The 18,756-nt window shown below is 44.1% G+C and overlaps 1 protein-coding gene across 1 annotated transcript in view; it reads left to right on the forward strand.

Annotated features, from left to right (window-relative positions):
* LOC121548155 (collagen alpha-1(VII) chain-like) overlaps nt 1-18,756 on the forward strand; it is a 95,506-nt gene that overhangs the window by 43,656 nt on the left and 33,094 nt on the right. The window contains exons 42-73 of the mRNA XM_045225413.1: nt 483-542; nt 804-839; nt 960-1,040; nt 3,824-3,859; nt 4,158-4,202; nt 4,324-4,395; nt 4,539-4,565; nt 4,915-4,944; nt 5,235-5,273; nt 6,471-6,533; nt 6,612-6,644; nt 6,883-6,942; nt 7,159-7,191; nt 7,954-8,019; nt 8,205-8,249; nt 8,384-8,419; nt 8,503-8,529; nt 8,627-8,692; nt 9,592-9,654; nt 10,311-10,328; nt 10,414-10,449; nt 10,622-10,660; nt 10,749-10,784; nt 10,887-11,021; nt 11,282-11,383; nt 11,634-11,840; nt 11,953-12,042; nt 12,578-12,622; nt 13,119-13,193; nt 13,840-13,926; nt 14,095-14,151; nt 14,332-14,385. Coding sequence (XP_045081348.1) covers nt 483-542; nt 804-839; nt 960-1,040; nt 3,824-3,859; nt 4,158-4,202; nt 4,324-4,395; nt 4,539-4,565; nt 4,915-4,944; nt 5,235-5,273; nt 6,471-6,533; nt 6,612-6,644; nt 6,883-6,942; nt 7,159-7,191; nt 7,954-8,019; nt 8,205-8,249; nt 8,384-8,419; nt 8,503-8,529; nt 8,627-8,692; nt 9,592-9,654; nt 10,311-10,328; nt 10,414-10,449; nt 10,622-10,660; nt 10,749-10,784; nt 10,887-11,021; nt 11,282-11,383; nt 11,634-11,840; nt 11,953-12,042; nt 12,578-12,622; nt 13,119-13,193; nt 13,840-13,926; nt 14,095-14,151; nt 14,332-14,385 — 1,899 coding nt within the window. The remainder of the gene's footprint in view (nt 1-482; nt 543-803; nt 840-959; nt 1,041-3,823; nt 3,860-4,157; nt 4,203-4,323; nt 4,396-4,538; nt 4,566-4,914; nt 4,945-5,234; nt 5,274-6,470; nt 6,534-6,611; nt 6,645-6,882; nt 6,943-7,158; nt 7,192-7,953; nt 8,020-8,204; nt 8,250-8,383; nt 8,420-8,502; nt 8,530-8,626; nt 8,693-9,591; nt 9,655-10,310; nt 10,329-10,413; nt 10,450-10,621; nt 10,661-10,748; nt 10,785-10,886; nt 11,022-11,281; nt 11,384-11,633; nt 11,841-11,952; nt 12,043-12,577; nt 12,623-13,118; nt 13,194-13,839; nt 13,927-14,094; nt 14,152-14,331; nt 14,386-18,756) is intronic.

An 18,756-nucleotide genomic window follows, 5' to 3' on the forward strand; every position in this document is an offset into this window, starting at 1 on the left:
GTAGGTATAACAATCACATGGTCAACAATCACATGGTCGACATAACAATCACATGGTCGACATAACAATCACATGGTCGACATAACAATCACATGGTCAACATAACAATCACATGATAGGCATAACAATTACATGGTAGACATAACAATCACATGGTAGGCATAATCACATGGTCGACACAACAATCACATGGTCGACACAACAATCACATGGTCGACATAACAATCACATGGTCGACATAATCACATGGTCGACACAACAATCACATGGTCGACACAACAATCACATGGACACAACAATCACATGGTAGGCATAACAATCTCATGGTCGACACAACAATCACATGGTCGACATAACAATCACATGTTCGACACAACAATCACATTTAACATATTATTGTGTTGTGACTGCTGGTATAGAAAAAGAAAGTGTGTGTTTATGTCTGGGCTGATGTGTATGGTTTGTCTGTTGGGTTTCTACAGGGTAGTCCTGGGTTCGGCATTCCTGGACAGCAGGGACCAAAGGGAGAAAATGGTGAAAGGGTGAGTGCTTCATTACCGGTGTGTGTCATTGGCCAGATGACCTGACGAAGATCCAACTCGAATCGAAACGTTGTCTTTTTTGTGCGTGTGTTTAAATCACCATGGGAACATACCAGTTGCGGACATCTCTTTTTTCGTTGATACGATCTTCTGTCCTGCACCTGATAAGTTAGATGTGCATATATTTATCTTTTTTCTATTGGTCAGATGAGCCATTATACTCTAGGACAGGCTGACATGTTGGTTTCCTCCACCTTACAGGGAAATGTTGGCTTGTCTGGGAAACCTGGACCCAAGGTAAATAACTTCTCTCATTCCACTTTATATGCTATCAATGTCGTTACATTGTAGGGACATTTTAGAGCTATTCGAATTAAACATACACGCATCATGTCATTGCTAACTCCATCTTTACAGGGGCGTGATGGCTCTAAAGGGGAAGAGGGGACTGTTGGGGTCCCCGGGAATCCTGGAGCACCAGGACTAAGAGGTAAAGATGTAAGTAAATCCTGACTGGCTGTTATTGCAGTGACGAAAGTGTGTGTGTGTGTGTGTGTGCGTGTGAGATAAATGGTGTCACGATCGTCGTAGGGAATAGACCAAGGCGCAGCGTGATGAACGAACATGTTTAAACTTTATTATCTTTAGTGATAATAGACAACAATAAACAAAACAAGAAACGACTCGTGAAGTCCACGGTAACAAAGACCAACACGGAACAAAAACCAACACAAAGGGAAAACAGACAGTTTAAATATGGCTCCCAATCAGAGACAACCAACGACAGCTGACACTCGTTGCCTCTGATTGGGAGTCACTCTAGCCAACATAGAAATAGAAGAACTAGAACCCCCAACATAGAAATATACCACATAGAATGAACACACCCTGGCTCAACATATAGAGTCCCAGAGCCAGGGTGTGACAGTACCCCCCCCTAAAGGCGCGGACTGCGACCGCGCCTCCACTAGAACAAAACAGGGGAGGGCTGGGTGGGCATTCCTCCTCGGCGGCGGTTCTGGCTCCGGCCTTGCCGACCACCCTCCAATAATCCCCCCATAGCGCCCCTGGTCCGGTCTGGCCCCGCTGGCTGGAGCTGAACTGGACGTAGCAGGAGCGGTTAGCTTCAGCTCCGTTGTGGAGCAGTTGAGCGGTACCTGATTAGGCACCGATGACCCAGGCACGGGTTGTGCCGGACTGACGGCACGCACCCCTGGCTTGGGTGTGTGAGGCAGGAACGGACCGGACCGGGCTGACGATGCGCACCCCTGGCTTGGTGCGTGGAGCAGCAACGGGCCGGACGGGCTGACGATACGCACCCCTGGCTTGGTGCGTGGAGCCGAACGGGCCTCACCGAACTGACGACTCGCACCCCTGGCTTGGTGCGTGGAGCAGCAACGGGCGGACCGGGCTGACGTATGCGCACCCCTGGCTGGTGCGTGAGCCGAACGGGCTTTACCGGACTGACGACTCGCACCCCTGGCTTGGTGCGTGGAGCAGCAACGGGCGGACCGGGCTGACGATGCCCCCTGGCTTGGTGCGTGGAGCCGAACGGCTTTACCGGGTTGACGATGCGCACCCCTGGCTTGGTGCGTGGAGCAGCAACGGGCCGGACCGGGCTGACGATACGCACCCCTGGCTTGGTGCGTGGAGCCGGAACGGGCTTTACCGGGCTGACGACTCGCACCCCTGGCTTGGTGCGTGGAGCAGCAACAGGCTTTACCAGGCTGACGACTCGCACTCCTGGCTTGGTGCGAGTAGCAGGAACGGGCTGGACCAGGCTGACGACTCGCACCCCTGGCTTGGTGCGAGTAGCAGGAACGTTCTGGACCAGGCTGACGACTCGCACCCCTGGCTTGGTGCGAGTGGCAGGAACAGGCCGGGCCGGCGACTCGCACCCCTGGCTTGGTGCGAGTGGCAGGAACAGGCCGGGCCGGGCTGGCGACGCGCACCGTAGGCTTGGTGCGAGTGGCAGGAACAGGCCGAGCCGGGCTGGCGACGCACACCGTAGGCTTGGTGCGAGTGGCAGGAACAGGCTGGGCCGGACTGGCGACGCACACCGTAGGCTTGGTGCGTGGAGCAGGGACAGGCCAGACCGCGCTGGCGACGCACACCGTAGGCTTGGTGCGTGGAGCAGGGACAGGCCGGACCGGGCTGGCGACGCACACCGTAGGCTTGGTGCGTGGAGCAGGGACAGGCCGGACCGGGCTGGCGACGCACACCGTAGGCTTGGTGCGAGGGGCAGGAACAGGTCGGGCCGGACTGGCGACGCGCACCCTTAACTTAGTGCGGGGAGCAGGAATGGGCCGGACCGGACTGGTGACGCACACCACTTGCTTGGTGTGAGGAGCGGGACTGGGTTTCATCATAACCCTCCGCTCCCTCAGCTGCCTACCTAGTTCCTCTCGCCGTGCCTCTATTCTCACCCTCTCCCTTATCGCCTCCAGTAACTCTACCCTCTGCACCACTAACTCCTTCTCCCTCTGCGCCAATAGCCCCCTTAACCTGGTGGCCTCCTCACCTAATCGCCCTGTGGCAGCCTCCTGCTGCCCAGTCGCCCATGCCGTGTGCCCCCCCCTAAAAATGTTTTGGGGTTGCCTCTCGACCGTCCGACGACGACACTGATCACGCCGTTGCTCCTCTCTCCGTCGCGCCTCTACCGTCTCACTCCATGGCCGGCGATCCATCCCGGCCAGGATTTCCTCCCAGGTCCAGGACCCCTGTCCGTCCAAAATCTGCTCCCACGTCCAGGCTGCCTGCTCCTGGACACGCTGCTTGGTCCTGGTATGGTGGGTTCTTCTGTCATGATCGTCGTAGGGAATAGACCAAGGCGCAGCGTGATGAACGAACATGTTTAAACTTTATTATCTTTAGTGATAATAGACAACAATAAACAAAACAAGAAACGACTCGTGAAGTCCACGGTAACAAAGACCAACACGGAACAAAAACCCACCAACACAAAGGGAAAACAGACAGTTTAAATATGGCTCCCAATCAGAGACAACCAACGACAGCTGACACTCGTTGCCTCTGATTGGGAGTCACTCTAGCCAACATAGAAATAGAAGAACTAGAACCCCCAACATAGAAATATACCACATAGAATGAACACACCCTGGCTCAACATATAGAGTCCCAGAGCCAGGGTGTGACAAATGGCCTGTTCACATTATATTGGCAAATAGGATTAGGATCAATATAATACATTCACATTGTTCTTCAAACAGTCAGCATGTGTTAGATGACACTCTCGGGGTGACAATTGTCCTTGTCTATAGGGTGTGCCTGGAATCAAAGGAGAATCAGGACTACGGGTGAGTTCATGCATCTGTTTCCGCTGGACTATATTTCAGTATAGTCTCCTTGTATGTAGCTTACCGTAAATGCAATGAAACCTCTGCCAATAGCTCTGAACCTCTATGGCACAGGGTAATGCACTCGCCACGTTACCACTGGTTTACTGGTTCAAGCCCCACTCCCTCTGTTCCGCCTCAATCACTACAACAACATTAGATTTAGACACAGCACCTACAGCATACGATTGGATACAACACCCACAAACATGCTGTGAGTCACAGTTTTTCCTCTCTGTTATGAATGTTTTCTCCTCAGGGAGAACAGGGATCAGCTGGTGAGCCTGGTGAGAGAGGAATAAGGGTAAAGTCTCCGTGTTCTACCCAACTCTTATCGTTTCTCTGCACACAAGTTTGAAATATGTTGCACTGTCTGTTGGAGGGGATACTCTTTGCCTTATTCTGACTCTATAGTGTGATTGTAGGGCCCACTGGGGTTACCGGGACGACCAGGGGACCCAGCAGAGAAAGGAGATACGGGGAACATTGGTTTGCCTGTAAGCATTGTCTGACTTTACTATCAAGCGCTATTTTGTTTGTAAAACTTTATTAGTCGCTGTCAAAGATACAACCCTGATTGATTTGAATTCCTCTGCGTGGTTTGATATGTTCAGCGATATGATTTCGTCTTTTTTTTCAGGGAATGGAGGGAAAGAAAGGAGAGCCTGTAGGTCTACGTTCACAACAACATACTATCCAACATGTATCACTGCATGCAGCGGTTGGCTGACTCTCCATCACGCTTGGTTTAGGCCAATGTCTCACGTCACTGACTTTGCCCATTGTTGAGGAACATAAACACTCTTGTGTTTCTAATTATATTCTTAGCCTGATAAAATGCACAAATGAAACTTTATTAATCATGTTATGTTCCCCTTGAGTGAGTCTTGTATCTCCCATCAGTATTGTGATGGCGATGCAGGACTACTCAGCTAGCACAATGTATTTACTAGCCGCTAGTTTCTAATCGCACATCCCTCTTGTTTTGCTTTGTTCCCATGGTCTCGCCTCTGAAGGGAAAACCAGGACCTCCGGGAGGCGCGCAAGTAAGTCCACACATAATCCATTACCACTTCAGAACAACTTTACATCAACTCAGCCATCCCTGGCAGATGGAACTAGTGAGAAGATGCTTGATGCTCCTAGAAGCGAGCCCAAGGGGTTTGATTATATTTCCAGGGAGTTAGATGAAAACGTGATTGAACATTAACTTAACTTTTTGGGGGTCGTTAATTTTGTTTAATATGACTAGTCCATCTTTAATTTAACCCTTTCAAGACCGTTTATGGAGAGGACTGGACCTGTTTCATATTTCTGTTGTGTTTGTTCCCTCCAGTTCAGTTCAGACAACAATATCCTGACCAGGGTGATCAAGGTGAGATAAGTGGAATCTACGTCATCGGCATGACATGGACCACTGTATAATAGATGTATATGTACTTAATCACAGTGTAATAGATTTATTTAATCACAGTGTAATAGATTTACTTAATCACAGTATAATAGATTTACTTAATCACAGTGTAATAGATTTACTTAATCACAGGGTAATATATTTACTTAATGACAGTGTAATAGATGTACTTAATCACAGTGTAATATATTTACTTAATCACAGTGTAATAGATTTACTTAATCACAGTATAATAGATTTACTTAATCACAGTATAATAGATTTACTTAATCACAGTATAATAAATTTACTTAATCACAGTATAATAGATTTACTTAATCACAGAATAATATATTTACTTAATCACAGTATAATAGATGGACTTAATCACAGTATAATATATGTACTTAATCACAGTGTAATAGATTTATTTAATCACAGTGTAATAGATTTACTTAATCACAGTATAATAGATTTACTTAATCACAGTGTAATAGATTTACTTAATCACAGGGTAATATATTTACTTAATGACAGTGTAATAGATGTACTTAATCACAGTGTAATATATTTACTTAATCACAGTGTAATAGATTTACTTAATCACAGTATAATAGATTTACTTAATCACAGTATAATAGATTTACTTAATCACAGTATAATAAATTTACTTAATCACAGTATAATAGATTTACTTAATCACAGAATAATATATTTACTTAATCACAGTATAATAGATGGACTTAATCACAGTATAATATATGTACTTAATCACAGTGTAATATATTTACTTAATCACAGTATAGTAGATTAACTTAATCACAGTATAATAGATTTACTTAATCACAGTATAATAGATGTACTTAATCACAGTATAATATATTTACTTAATCACAGTATAATATATGTACCTAATCACAGTGTAATAGATTTACTTAATCACAGTATAATAGATTAACTTAATCACAGTATAATAGATTTACTTAATCACAGTATAATAGATGTACTTAATCACAGTATAATAGATTTACTTAATCACAGTATAATACATTGACATGTATTCCTATTGCTCAAGCTCTTAGCCAGAAATACCTATTTCTATTATTCTATTTTATTATGTTATTTTCTATTATATTATTTTCTATTTGATTCAGGCTGTTGTGTTTTCTTATCCATCAGGGTGAACCAGGAGATCCCGGAGAGCTCGGTCTCAGAGGGGAGACAGGTCTGCCTGGACAAAGGGTGAGTGTCACACCTAGAGGTCATAGGTCATGTTTGGCAGATCATGGTCACAATAACACTGTATTCTTCTCTCTGTAGGGTCCTGAGGGAAAACCAGGTCCACCAGGAACGGTATGATCACATGAGTAAACAATGAAGAGCTCTATCGCTAAGTAGCATCGCTAAGACTTTTCAAACGTTCTGTGAACAGGCTGATAAAAGCTATGTATGTAAAACCCACAACGTTGAATGACCTCTAAATAACTGTAACCTACAGGGTGAAGGTTGAGGGCTTATATTGGTGTTACATTGTTGTAACTGATGTTTACATCCGATGTTTACATCTGACCCATGATAACATGTTTGACAGGTAGGGTCTGGGTCAGGGAGAGATGGTCTGGATGAGTTACCAGGAAAACCTGGATCCAAGGTTTGGACACCTCTTGCCCTCACTTCCTTTCACATATGTTGTTGTTATTCTAATGTGAACACACACAAACATACACGTACATAGGCTAGATGTTTTGTTGTTGTTAGTCAGCATAACAGAACCATTATCACAGTAAGAGTTCACATTAACAAAATTGGATGTTGATTGTTCAATCCATAAAAAGGTGTTGTGTTTTGAATGGTTTCCTGTCTGCAGGGTGACCCAGGAAAGACAGGCGAGCCAGGAACGGTGAGTGCAGTATTCACACCCTTTGAATAAACAAATGTTGCTCTATTCCTTTAATCAGAGGTGCAGTCCTACAGAGCTACATGGTGTGTTTAAAGCCCAGCTCTGATAAACTTGATTAAACCAATTGTGGTCTAAATGAAAGACTGTTCTTAGTTGTTGATCAGTTGATTCAGGTATGTTACTGCTGGGTGAAACAAACCTGCACCGGCTGTGGCTCTCCAGGACTACTGCAGTTTCCCTCTTGCGTTACACTACATTACATTGATTGATGATGTGCATGGACTAATTAAGTACTTCAGAAGATGGTTTGGGTTGCGATGGGGTTAGACAGTTGAAATAGCTCACAAGGCTTTTATAAGTTATATTTTTCAAGAATCAAAGAGTATGTATTATTAATTTAAATGATCAAAAACCATACAGTTGGTGGTGTGATTTTCATAATTTACATGTTCAAGGCCACTGATGAGAAAGCCTTCTGCTGTGCATAGTATGTGGACTTCTCTCAGCAAGAGCTTGTCAAAAGTTCACCTATAGGGTATTGATGATTAAAGCCAATTCATTTAACATTATATAGTAGCAATGTTGTACGAGTTTGATGATTGTTAGTCATCCATGAGTCATTTAAGAATACCATAATGTATGCAGAAGGGCAAGGAAGCCCACTTTATATATACATGTGTGTGCGTGTGCGCTTGCATGTGCGTTTGTGTGTGCGCTTGTGTGTGTGTGTGTGTGTGTGTGTGTGTGTGTGTCTCTGAGCAGAGGGGAGAGAAAGGAGAACAAGGCAGGGTGGGGATTGCTGGAATGCCCGGGTTACCTGGGACCCCAGTGAGTATGTTTCTGTCATTGTCATCATCATAACATACAGTAATGAAATATTACATGACTTAAAATCCAACAATTGTACTTGGCTATGATTTGTATAACAAAAACACTGACTATTTCATTATCTATCTGTAGTTAGATTTTTTTTGCCAGTTTGTGAGTGATATATTTGTCTCCTTGATATGTAGGGGAGACCTGGCATTGATGGAAAGAGAGGACTGGCTGGAAAAGATGTGAGCATTTTTGTTTCTCTGTGTCAAATATTTTATTGATTTGATGTTCCTGCTCTGTTCTACTTAAGATCACTTAAAAAATACCCACAAATACCCCAAAATGAAGAATTCTCCTAATTATTCTCTTGTGACAGGGAGAACAAGGACTAAGAGGAGTTGATGGCAAAAAGGTATGATTTGGAGCAAGTCTGGCTATTCCCCAAACACACCAACACAATAAACAATTTTTGTGATTTTTATTTTCTAACCCTAGGGTGATAATGGTGAATCTGGAACTGATGTAAGTTATTTTATTTTAATAAGGCAGTATTAATTGTCATCAAATTATTAATATGATAATTAAGCCCAGTTGTTCATTGCTCCTATCTTCCCCCCAGGGGAAAAAAGGGGAAGCGGGTGCTCCAGGCCCACCTGGTACCCATGTTCTGGTCACTCAACATGAGGTAAGTACATCTCCAAATTCCCTACAAACTGGTGCACCATGTAAGGACAATCTTCGACATTATCCATGATAACCCGTCTGTCTATGGCAGGGTTCTCCAATAGGCGTCCCACAGGCTGGTGGTTTTATTAGCCCCCACCAAGTAAAAAAAAAAAAAGATTAAAAAATATATATATATTTATTTATTTGTTTTTTAATTTAAAAAAATATATATATATATACAATATATATACATGTATTTATAATTTTCGGTTTTGGACATGAAAGACTAAAATCCCCAGGAAATGAGCTCAAAGTCATTTTAATTTAGGAAATCTGTTCCCAAGTATTCCTACGCATAAATAGAGGCATATGTGATCATATCCCTGTGTAATCAAGGTTTGAAATTATTCCGTTTTTGTCAAATACTATATATGTTTGGAATTCTTGCTGTCATTTTGCAGTGTACAAATTATTTATAACTATGTTCCGGCCCTCCGACCATCCGCTCAAGGCTTTTAATTGGGGACCCCTTGTCTATGGCCTCCAGACCTGGGTTCAAATACTATTTGAAATCTTTCAAATACTTTGAGCTTTTGCTCTAGTCTGCCTGGAGTGCCAGATGAGTGAAGTTTACAGTTTTGGGACTATTCTATTTGTCCATTAAGCCAGACCAGCTCAATCAAACACAGATTCAGTATTTGAAATTATTTCAAATAATATTTGAACCCAGGTCTGATGGCTTCCTCTCAGAGAGAACCAAAGCAACGAAAGCTTACCATGAATAGAATGTCATGCATCTTGAAAAGTACTTCCTGCAGTACTGTTAAATAGGATGTGATTAATAGGAGGAATATGATAATGGCATTAGATATTTTAACCATATTTGCCTCTGACTGTATTGTTGATGAATGTTCCCAGGGTGCCACCCTTGAAGAGATGAGACAGGCATTCCCTATGCCAATGGGACCTCCTGGGGCTAAAGTAAGCACAATGTTCAAACTCTGCATGGTTCTATCTATGAATGAATCTAATGGGTATAGTCAGCTGCAGCATCTACACCCAACAACTGCCTGGCAAGGTGTGTATACTGTATATGTTGATTGATTGATTGATTGATTGATTGATTGATTGATTGATATGGATGGATTGGTGGATGGATGAATTGGTGGATGGATTGGTGGATAGATGGATAGATGGATGGATTGGTGGGTTGGTGGATGGATGGATGGATTGGTGGGTTGATGGATGGGTGGGTTGGTGGCTGGATGGATTGGTGGGTTGATGGATGGATTGGTGGGTTGGTGGGTGGGTGGATGGATGGATTGGTGGATGGATGGATTGGTGGATGGATGGATGGGTGGATTGGTGGATGGATGGATGGATGGATGGATTGGTGGATGGATTGGTGGATTGGATGGATGGATTGGTGGATGGATGGATGTATTGGTGGATGGATGGATGGATGGTGTATTGATTGATTAATTATATATGATCCAATATATGACGTGATTTTTATGAGTTGATATGATCCCAAGTTGGCTAGCTGGGCTTGGCTTTAGGCTTGTATATGGAATGTGCTTGATATCATACATTCTGAATGCATGTTTCCCTCTCTGCTTCTCTGTCTCTGTGTTTAGGGTCCACCGGGGATGAAGGTAAGAGATATTGCTGACATTACTTAATTGATGAGTGAAGATATTACTGATGTGGAATTTTAATGTGTCTACTTTATATGTTCAGGGAGAGCAAGGTGAGAGGGGATTGAAAGGAGAGAAGGTACTGTGTGCTCAGCAAAAAAAGAAGAAAAAAAATAGTTTATTCATGCTTATTCGTGAAATGTATTATAAAGTGTTACTAAATATTGTTTCACACATCCAATCAGTGAAACTAAATAAGTGAGGACTTTGGAAATGACATTGTTTTGACCTGTCATACTCCTATTCCACAGGGTGACGCTGGTCTTCCAGGGAAAGCAGCTGAGATGAAGGTAGACATCTTAGAACTACATTAACGGCACATACATTTCATAGTAGACAACAAATCATCAAAAAAATGTTTTATTTTCTCCTGCCCAGAACATTGAAGTCATGTTTGAAGACTATGGCATAAGGGTAAGCTCTTGACTCCGAATCCCAAACAGTTTTATAGTTCAAAGAGTTTTTAATTTCACAGCCCAAGATGGCTGTCCCATTAAGAAGGACTCTGTTTCACAGCTGCCCTTGCTGAAGGCACTGATTGACAGGCTGCTGCAGGACGGCATGGAGGAGCTTCTGCAGGAGCTAACCACCTCTAGGAGAGCCAAGGAGAAGGAGGAGAAACACGGCTCCAACATTATCACTGACTACACAGTACGTACACAGTCCATACATATCTCGTCATCCCTAATCACACGGGGGGCCATACCTGGTCATTTAGTGGGTTCAGTGAGGAAAATTGGAATTGGAATGTCAATTCACTTCCTGAATTGACTGAATTTAAATTGAATTTACCATAACCCTGGTGACAAGCCTGGTGTCAGAACTCTTAGTTAGTTCTGGACTCATGAGTGTGTTAGTGCTGGACTCGGGAGAATGTTAGTGCTGGACTCATGAGTGTGTGTTTTGAACAGAGCTCTGTAAAGGATGAGGTCTCCAAGGAGCCTCTGACAGAGATGGACACCATAGAGGAGGCTGACTCTGACCTAGACAGACAGCTACCAGAACCTAACTCTGTAAGTATCCACTCCAAACATGCTACGTGACATAGAAACGCTTTCCCTCACACATATTAAGCCTAACCCTAACACACAAAACAGAGCTAGTTCTATGGAGATTCTCCGTTGAGTATGGTTTTTAGTCCAGGACTAGTCTTTATCTGTATCCCAGAAATCAACCCATATTCTATAGCCCAGTCTAATTATGTATCCGATCAGATAAACTGTTGTACCATGTAATTATTCATCCATTCTCTATCTTCTGAAGGATGCTTTGAATGAAACGGCGGAAGGCCCCACATTCTGGGGTGTCACCACTCCTAATGCCCTTAATGGGGACCAAGACGTGGGGAGGATCGAGAGCACCTCTAAGGGGATAGAGCGGACACTGACAGTGGACGAGGACTTCAGTGAAGCTCCCACGCCCAAGTTGACTTTATCAAACTCAACATTTAACCACACTACGTCCGAAGAGGTAAGGGGTACCTCTTCTACCCACAACCGAACAGTGTCTATTAAATTGACTTTTAAAAGTGAACAATTAATCGAAGACAATCTGTGTGTGTGTGTGTGTGTGTGTGTTTTAGAGGGTCTCTGAGGTATCAGGGGCAATAGTAGAAATTGTTCTCCTCAGTGGGGAAGACTCCTTGAAGAAAAAGAAGAGTCGAGAACGGAAGGTGATGTCACTACAAATAGATCCCTTTTTTTTTTTTTTATAAATCTGATTTTTTAACACAACCTTGTTGGATTCAACACAATTTCCAAATTTGAGAAAAGTGTGTTTAACTTGAATAATGCGATTAAACTTAAGTTGTTCACAACCTATTTGTATTCATGACTATACAAACTAATGTTATATTTAAATAGGTCTAAATAGATACTGTCAAAGAAAATATGTAAACTTTCTTAACCCTGAAACATTTCCTTAAATTTACATTTACATTTCCAACCATTTTCAGAATTTTCCAATTAATTATTTTCTCTCCCATTAATCAACCCATGACATAGCCCTGTGTAGCTCAGTTGGTAGAGCATGGCGCTTGCAACGCCAGGGTTGTGGGTTCGATTTCCACGGGGGGCCAGTATGAAAATGTATGCACTCACTAACTGTAAGTCGCTCTGGATAAGAGCGTCTTCTAAATGACTAAAATGTAAATGTAAATATCAGCATGTTAGATCTTTACAACTTTTAACTGTGAAATTCTGAACCAGGGCAAGGGACAGAAAGGACGACATAAGAGGCAAAGACAACGCCTGGTAAACGCCCAAACTAAAGATGGAGTCAAAATAACCATATAAACGCCCAAACTAAACATGTCTAACATTTACGTTGTCACAGTCTGTTGCTAAGCATGTCACCCCTAACAGTCTTAACCTCAACTACTTTAAATAACAGTGAGACAAATAATTACTATCATTTATTTCTCAGCAAACCTAACATTTATCGAATTCTAAATCTAAATCAAAACTAAGCTTATTAAACTGTACTTTCTGTGCCTAACTTAACCAATAAAAGGTATTAAATCATCATAACAGACATTTTAAAACAACTAAAAGCATGCTTTTTTTCTCCTAACTTGCTTTTTTGTTTTGTCCTTATTGTTTAAGACTTGTATGTCACGTAAGTCATGTCCTGCACTCTCTGTTTGCTGCTTTGCATCAAATACATGATTATGATAGAAATGTTTATGAAAGATATCTCCTCTTGATATAATTTACATAAGGGACTCACCTTTTTCTCTCCTCTCTAAAGACGAGTACGGAGGAGGCGGAGGAGGCGGAGGAGGAGGAATTTAACGATGGGGAAGAATACAGTTATGAATATGAGGTGAGAAATTATAATTCCTAATTATTTGATTGGTACATATTATTAATCATAACTACAGTATATGTCCATATTAGTTCTGTGGGTGGACACCCAATGACGTCAGCTTTCCTAATACACCTCAGGGTTGTTATGACACATTTAGCTCACGGGGCTGCCCATTGCCCACACAAATACTTTGACTCTTATAGCGATGCCCTGGTTTTGTTATGCTAGTGATCAGCATGTGTGGGAACCCTCCTAATTCAAACTTTCCAATCTAGCTGCAAACTCTATTACTCCGATACAATACATTTATTAATGAGTCAATCACACACATTCATGAAGAGGGTGTGTAGTTGACCTTGCATGCGTACATCTCTAGAGACAAAATGAGGAAGTAATATTTTCTCCCACATAGATGTATATAGTTGATTAGGGTGCCCACCCACTTCCCTGAAAATAATTAATAACTAGGAATGTATTAGTTTATGATTGTATGCCAGGGTATTGATGACACACCACACTGGGTATTAATTGTGAATTGTGTGTCGAACTCAGACAACTGTCTCACTCACCAGTAGTGGCATCATTATTTTGTGACGTTCGTAAAGTTTTTTAGAATGGAATGTTTATGTTTATATAGTTTTTTTCTTAATTTTTGGAACAGGATTCCACAGATGATCCCTTACTGTCAGTGGAGCAAGAGGAGTTTGAAATCACAACAGAAAGCACACTACATGGAATGAGCAAAGAGGTGAGCACTTTTTCTTTGCCCCTGTATCTCTACATATAGACAAATGATAGTAAAGACAACAGATAGTAAAACATTTAATTTTCACTTTGACCTTTGAACCAGGAAATGCAGATACAGCATTCTGTCCAATAGTGGTCATTACTCATTATATGTCCATGTTTCTTACAGAGTGGCCTGACAACTTTAGGTCCATATCCATCCCAGTCACCGGGAGACAGAGAAAAGGTATGAATCTGGAGCTCTTTTCCTGAGATACATTGTAAAGTGCAAACTGTGGCAAGCAGAGCCAGCACCATGGACAGCTGAGTTGAGTCGTAGAATGCTGTGACATGGATATGTGACATGTTGCTGTGTGTTTGCTGTATTATATATAGTTCTTGAAACATGCTACATTTTGTTACAAAGCAGGGGGAATTCACCACACCTATCCTTCCCAGCACCACGGAAGAAACAGAGAAGGTAAGTCTGTGACTGACTTTGTGATTCTACCTGGCTCTTTACTAACCATGATCCTGAGGGTTATGGGGTGTAAATGGGCACACCTAGACTTCTATTCGTCTTTACTAACCATGCTTCAGTCCATGCATGCCTCCGTTGGACTGTGGGTGCATGAATATGGTGATCTTTCCTCTTACTAACAACTGTGAACATTTCACCAGTGCAAAAGGTACCACAATTTGAATTGTAATTTTAAACAAGGCCAGCATTATAAAAAAGTATTTAAAGATTGGACACAACTGGGCCAACTTGCAATGGAAGACGTCCATATACCAGCATGCACTGAGCATGACCTCTGAACTTTGCCTAAATGGGAATGTCAAGAGCTGCAACCAAAATATGAACTCTTCATGAGTGAATTTATACACAAGCAAACTGATGAAAGAGTTTTTTCTGTTTTATTTGTTTACTTTTTTTGAACACAGGACCTTTCCTAAATCCACAAAGATTGAGACTGTAGATTTGTAAGCACGGAGAGTTTGTATAAACTGTGAAGTGAAGTGTATCGCTGGTGAGGAGCAGTCTACCCTGAACCTGACCAGCATAACATGAGGAGGGACATCTTTTCGTCGCGCAATGATGATGTCATTCATCCAAAGTCACTCGTCCAATGCCACTTCTATGACCAGAATCGTGTCTTATACCTAAACCAAGTACCTAAAAGATTAAATATACATACAGTGTGGGAAAAAAGTATTTGATCCCCTGCTGATTTTGTACGTTTGCCCACTGACAAAGACATGATCAGTCTATAATTTTAATGGTAGGTTTATTTGAACAGTGAGAGACAGAATAACAACAAAACTATCCAGAAAAATGCATGTCAAAAATGTTATACATTGATTGTATTTTAATGAGGGAAATAAGTATTTGACCCCTCTGCAAAACATGACTTAGTACTTGGTGGCAAAACCCTTGTTGGCAATCACAGAGCTCAGACGTTTCTTGTAGTTGGCCACCAGGTTTGCACACATCTCAGGAGGGATTTTGTCCCACTCCTCTTTGCAGATCTTATCCAAGTCATTAAGGTTTCGAGTCTGACGTTTGGCAACTTGAACCTTCAGCTCCCTCCACAGATTTTCTATGGGATTAAGGTCTGGAGACTGGCTAGGCCACTCCAGGACCTTAATGTGCTTATTCTTGAGCCACTCCTTTGTTGCCTTGGCTGTGTGTGTTGGGTGATTGTCATGCTGGAATACCCATCCACGACTCATTTTCAATGCCCTGGCTGAGGGAAGGAGGTTCTCACCCAAGATTTGACGGTACATGGCCCCGTCCATTGTCCCTTTGATGCAGTGAAGTTGTCCTGTCCCCTTAGCAGAAAAACACCCCCAAAGCATAATGTTTCCACCTCCATGTTTGACAGTGGGGATGGTGTTCTTGGGGTCATAGGCAGCATTCCTTCTACTCCAAACACGGCGAGTTGAGTTGATGGCAAAGAGCTCGATTTTGGTCTCATCTGACCACAACACTTTCACCCAGTTCTCCTCTGAATCATTCAGATGTTAATTGGCAAACTTCAGACGGGCCTGTATATGTGCTTTCTTGAGCAGGGGGACTTTGCGGGCGCTGCAGGATTTCAGCCCTTCACGGCGTCGTGTGTTACCAATTGTTTTCTTGGTGACTATGGTCGCAGCTGCCTTGAGATCATTGACAAGATCCTCCCGTGTAGTTCTGGGCTGATTCCTCACCGTTCTCATGATCATTGCAACTCCACGAGGTGAGATCTTGCATGGAGCCCCAGGCCGAGGGAGATTGACAGGTAATTTGTGTTTCTTCCATTTGCGAATAATCGCACCAACTGTTGACATCTTCTCACCAAGCTGCTTGGCAATGGTCTTGTAGCCCATTCCAGCCTTGTGTAGGTCTACAATCCTGTCCCTGACATCCTTGGAGAGCTCTTTGGTCTTGGCCATGGTGGAGAGTTTGGAATCTGATTGATTGATTGCTTCTGTGGACAGGTGTCTTTTATACAGGTAACAAACTGAGATTAGGAGCACTCCCTTTAAGAGTGTGCTCCTAATCTCAGCTCGTTACCTGTATAAAAGACACCTGGGAGCCAGAAATCTTTCTGATTGAGAGGGGGTCAAATACTTATTTCCCTCATTAAAATGCAAATCAATTTATAACATTTTTGACATGCGTTTTTCTGGATTTTTTTGTTGTTATTCTGTCTCTCACTGTTCAAATAAACCTACCATTAAAGTCATAGACTGATCATGTCTTTGTCAGTAGGCAAACGTACAAAATCAGCAGACGATCAAATACTTTTTTCCCTCACTGTTGTCATGAGCACTCTCTCTCCCTGGTAGCAACATTAATTGCATTCAATTATCTTCCACTCTGCTCACCTCCCTCTCTCTACTCAGCCTAACTAGCTCCACCTGCCCTGCTCTGTTCTAATTACTCTGCCAGCTGAACTGCATTTCCCCACTACCTCTCCCAGTATATCAAGCCCTGTTTTTCAGCCAAGCCCTGTCAGATCGTCTTCAAACCCGGACCAGTAACCTGCCTGTCTGCGCTCTGACTCCTGTTTGTGATACCGATCCTTTCTTGACTGCCTCCTTGTTCTACTGCCCCGTCTATCCCAACCTGCCTTCTGGACCTCGACTACTCTCCGATCTTCAGCCCCTCCGGTAACTTCGTTTCTGCCTTCTGTCTCTCACCACGATATTTGCCCAGCCCTGATCTGTACTTCTGCCTGCCATTCATATTGCTGTTGTGTGTGTGTGTTCCCCCAGGTCTCCGACCACCAGATGAGCGTGCCCAGACGTTTCACCACCCTCAGCCCGATACGCCGCTCCATCACTGGGAACACACACACTAAGCACTTGGACTGGACACCCCCGGACATTTGGTGACCCCCGGAGCACAGGTACCCACAGGAGGACCCTGAAAGACCCCTGACACCCCTGGGACTCCTCTTCCCGCCTGTAACCTTGAATAAAGAACTCTGAATTTGAACTTGCGCTCTTGGGTCCTCTTCTGTTCGTGACAGAACGATCTGACCATCATGGACCCAGCGCACTCCCTGACCACGATGGAGGAAGAGCCAGAGAGGACTGCCCTACAGCGACTGGAACGCTCTGAGGGAGACATAAATCGGATGGCTGGCGACATCGCTTCCCTTCTCCAGCTATTCAACCAGCAGCAACAACAGTTCCAACTGCAGCAACAACAGCTAGCCCAAGCCCTGCAACTACTCTCAAGCCCGGCTACTCCACCTGCACCCCCCCTGGTCCTTTTGTTCCTGTACCACCGATACTCCTTCATCCCTCCGCTGGAGGTCCCAATGCTGCAGGCCCGGCAGTGCTGCCACCAGATCCCCACGCTCCTGAACCAAGGATTGGGAACCCGGAACGTTTTGATGGCAACCAGAAGCAAGTAAGACCATTCTTGAGCAGCTGCCGAATCCAGTTTGCACTACAGCCCAGGACTTTCTCAACAGAGGGAGCCAAGGTGGGGTATGTCATCACACATCTCACCGGTCGAGCTCGGTTGTGGGGAACAGCGAATTCGACCGGCAAACCCCAGCCTGTGCCTCCTTCAGTGCCTTTGAGGAGGAGATGTTAAAGGTCTTTGACCTAGGCTCGCCAACAGCCGAAGCGTCACAAGCTCTGCTCACCATCCGTCAGGGCAATCGGACAGTGGCAGACTTCTCCATTGACTTTCGTACCCTGGCCAGTCAAAGCTCGTTTAACCCAGAGGCACTGGTGCAAGCCTTCCTCCATAGCCTGGCGGACTATATCAAGGACGAGCTTGTTTCCCATGACCCGCCCTCAACGCTTGATGCCGCCATTGACCTTGCCGTTCGCATTGACCGCCGTATACAGACCCGGAGGAGGGAGAAGGGCCGTCTCAGTCAACCTGCCATCCGTACTCGGGTCGATACCGCTTCTGTCCAGCCCCTGCCTGTCAAGTCCCATAGCCAACTCAATCAGCCTGAGCCCATGGAGATTGGCCGTGCCTCTCTGACTCCCGAGGAGCGTCGGCGCCGTCTAAGCTCCAACCTTTGCCTCTACTGTGGTGGCGAGAATCACCGTGTCGCTACTTGTCCGGCAAAAGCCGCAGCTCACCAGGTGTAGGGGAGATCCGGGTGAGCTCAACAAGCCTTCAGTCTCCCTCCATCCGAAAGACCCTGCTTCATCTCCGCCTTCAGCTTTCTGACAAGACTCATACATTGGCCGCCCTTGTGGATTCCGGGCCGAAGCAAACATCATGGACCCTGAGCTTGCACAGCAACTGGGCGTGAACCATCATCAACTGACACAACCCATTCCTGCACGAGCCCTGGATGGGCATCATCTTGGCACTGTCACTCATATCTCCGCC

This window comes from Coregonus clupeaformis, chromosome 2 (genome assembly GCF_020615455.1).
Source record: "Coregonus clupeaformis isolate EN_2021a chromosome 2, ASM2061545v1, whole genome shotgun sequence".
In the NCBI taxonomy this organism is placed as follows: domain Eukaryota; kingdom Metazoa; phylum Chordata; class Actinopteri; order Salmoniformes; family Salmonidae; genus Coregonus; species Coregonus clupeaformis.